The 3,273-nt window shown below is 41.3% G+C and overlaps 2 protein-coding genes across 2 annotated transcripts in view; both read left to right on the top strand. All coding sequences in view use genetic code 11, as the record gives it.

Moving 5' to 3' along the window:
• Positions 1–359: 359 nt before the first annotated feature.
• Positions 360–1,411, top strand: EGR_00757 (Homeobox protein knotted-1-like protein; the record flags this gene model as incomplete). Its single annotated transcript, XM_024490006.1, has 2 exons — positions 360–956; positions 1,217–1,411. The coding sequence occupies 2 exons, from the start codon at positions 360–362 to the stop codon at positions 1,409–1,411; spliced, it is 792 nt and encodes a 263-aa protein (XP_024355409.1).
• Positions 1,412–3,157: 1,746 nt separating this feature from the next.
• EGR_00758 (WD repeat-containing protein) overlaps positions 3,158–3,273 on the top strand; it is a gene marked incomplete at both ends in the record, with an annotated part of 12,245 nt that continues 12,129 nt past the window's right edge. The window contains 2 exon segments of the mRNA XM_024490007.1: positions 3,158–3,168; positions 3,186–3,272. Of these exon segments, the coding sequence (XP_024355410.1) occupies positions 3,158–3,168; positions 3,186–3,272 (98 nt within the window).

The raw sequence follows: 3,273 nt of genomic DNA on the forward strand, positions 1-3,273 counted from the left end.
GTAGCTAAACGCTTGCCTCAAATACCTGTTGTAAGTTTTATGGTAGGGATGAGAGCTCCATAGTAGGCTTATTTGGAATTCTATTCCAAGTTATAAACATTTAAATTAACGGGTTAATTTACGGGTTTTTAATTTTTAGCCAACAGGACTTACATTTTGACTCCGGTTTATCAGAAAGCATCGACTTTCCAGCTGAAAACCAGCTGTTTCCATCGAGCGACATAACCTCAACTACCAGGAGCTCGATAAATTCATCTTTGAGACATCAACATATCACTTCAATTAAACGAGATGAAAGTTCCTTTGCAGCATCCTCTTTTCTTCATTCAGGAAATGAAATTCAACCATCCATTCATTCGATGAATGAACCGCTAAGCGTTAATGAATATCGGGATGAAATTGAAAGAGAGAATAATTTACACTTTCTCGCATCAGACAGTGCCTTTCAGGTACACATCAACTCATCAAACGAAAACAATTCGACGGCAAATATTCCATCGAGTAATGTCCAGGTGCATTCTCAGCCACCAGGATATCCTGTAAACAATGCCAGTCAAAATTATTCCTACCAACCATCTGCACAATTTTTGCATGTTCCAGTAGCAAATTCACATTCAACTCTTGGTCAAGTGCTAACAGAAAACAACGAGCAAAATGTAATCCCTAGTTTTCTAAATTCCTTCCTTCGGTATCAAAACGGTCCTGCTCCAGCTCCAACGATTACCGTTTCCGACGATGCTTACGATGAGAAGAATCTACGCATTTCCAAATCTCAGCGGTTGAACAAACGGCAGGACGCTAAGCAAAATAAGAGTCGAGGGGAAGGGAACAAGCTCTTAAGCACACGAGCGACGCAGATTCTGGAGGGTTGGTACGAGACCAACACTGAGTGGCCTTATCCATCAAAGGCGGAGAAGCAAATGATGGCGTCAGCGGGAGGAATTACCATCGAACAGGTTAGTAAGCGCACACTTTTTCACCTGGGATTATTTTCGTATGCTGGTTTCTTACGGTGCCAGTAAGTTTTGGTTTTATCAACAACCTTGTATCACAGCTTTCTTGATCAAAATATAGTTCTCAAGGCCTGCAATTATGTTTGATTTCCTAAGTGCATACAGTATCTGCGATATCAAAGTAGTTCTTGAATAATGTTTTGCTGCATTTCAAAACGCTTAGCAGTGAGATCCTTCTCTACTTTTTCACTGTTTTGTAACAGGTTAACTCGTGGTTTGCCAATCGGCGCAACAGAAGTCAGAATACGCGACCAAAAAAGAATATGATTAAGTTAGTGAACGCCCTATCAAGTCTGTGCGATGAATATCAGGAGGCCTCTCACGGCATCATCTCATCCTCAGATATGAAGAATCGAATCCTCGCTCTTATAAATTATCACTTACAAAGGAGACAATAAATCGCCCCTCAAGGAACTCCGTATTACACTCAAATGCGTTGTATTAATCTGGTGTTTTGCCATTCACTTCAACCTATCGCATAAACCACTTAGCACCTCAAGGGTTTGAGCTAAGTAAAAGACTATATTTGGTTGAGAAAACGTGAGAAAACAAAGCGTGCTGACTGAAATAGCCAACTTGAATGAAAATGTGTTGAAGTTCCCCCTGCCAAAAGCTTCCAATTTCCTAGCAAAAAATGAATTGCATTTGGTGACTTTTTGCCTTAACTACCCCAAGGCTCTGACGCAATTATCTGTTACCATAGTGATTAACAGTTCGTACAAGTGTCATTCTAGCAGTGCGCTTTTAAGCCATTTGAAGCAACTAACTCCAAGAAATACAGTTTGGCATCCATTCGTGACTCGCGATATGGATTTGCAGTAAGCCTTCAAGGATATTTAAATAAGATAATGGCATCATAATACCGTTTCAGTGGTGGACGCATTGGTACTGCGGTATTGTACAAGGCCTTGGCCCCTTTAATACGTCTCACTCACATATTGACCAGGAGCTTTGTGCAATCAACGAAAGGTAATCGATCAAAGATTATTGATCTGCCGCCCACGTGGTATTTGAGTGGACAGCAAAGGCCTTTCCATGCGCGGGTAGCGACCCTCTCAAACTCGAGGAGCCTCACCTATTCGACCCTTTGTATGAGGCGTTGCCAAAAGTGCAAATTAACTCGTAAGATCGTTATATTTGCAAGCATAACATACATCGGTGTATGGCAAGCCTTTGCTCAGTTAAATGTATAAAGAACAGTAAGGAAAAATATCTTCACGAAAAAATAGTCACATTTAATGTGTGATAACATTCAAGTTTTTAAACTAAGGGAAATGCTTCTTCAAATACTCCACTACTTATCAAATTACATTCGTTAAAGAAAGCAAATTTCTCACCTTTTGTTGGCGGGGATTAAATGCCTATATTAAAGTTAAAAGGACGATATTAAAAAAAACTAATTGCAGGGCAGCGGGTTTTTCCCCAACTTGTGGTAATCCAAAGTAATGTGGGGAATATGCATTGCTAAGGCATAGAAGACCTGGGAAGATGCTTGCATTCCTCGAAGTCTATGCCGCAGGGAAGAGATACGTTCTGCAGAGGCCGGCATGCAGATGTAGTTCAGTACGCCATTAAAAAATATCAAATCACTACCCCACAAAGACCAAATTTACGCGACACATAAACCGAATGCATTAAGCAGTGAATGAATGGAGTAGTTTTAAGGAAAGAATTACCAGTTCCTTTTAATGCATGCTAATATCTAGAATGAATGTAGTGATCTGATGCTTAATTTTATGTTGAAATACACCGGCTCTTCGGTCTTCGCAGTCCGCACTCCCCTTCTGTGGCACGACCCTCGGATCTCCCAGCATCACAGCACGTTGTTAATACATATTCCTCTAAAATTTTCGATTTGTTCCTACTTCGCCAAAGATCCATAGCACTACCTGACTAACGCCACCAAGAAAAGCTGATATAAAAGCACCTACATCCCGGTTTTCATTGCTGAAAGTAAAACCTTTACGCCACAGGATGAGGAGGTTGGCCAGGAATGGGTAAATTCGTGTAGATTCTTAACAGAACGATTAAAAATGACCTCTACGGTCAACAGTCACCCCACTCCCTGTCCTTTCAGGAGGCGATTAATATCTGAAGCCACGCTGGACTCACGGTGTTCGGCAAAAAATATTATGTAGACGCCTATGGCACCTATGTGAGAATTTTAATTAGGTGGGAAAGTGATGCACCCTCCAATTTCCCCAATGCCGAATGGGATCCTGGTAGATGGATAGACGACGAGCAGCACGGAGATGAGAGG

This window comes from Echinococcus granulosus (genome assembly GCF_000524195.1).
Source record: "Echinococcus granulosus chromosome Unknown EG_S00003, whole genome shotgun sequence".
NCBI lineage: Eukaryota > Metazoa > Platyhelminthes > Cestoda > Cyclophyllidea > Taeniidae > Echinococcus > Echinococcus granulosus.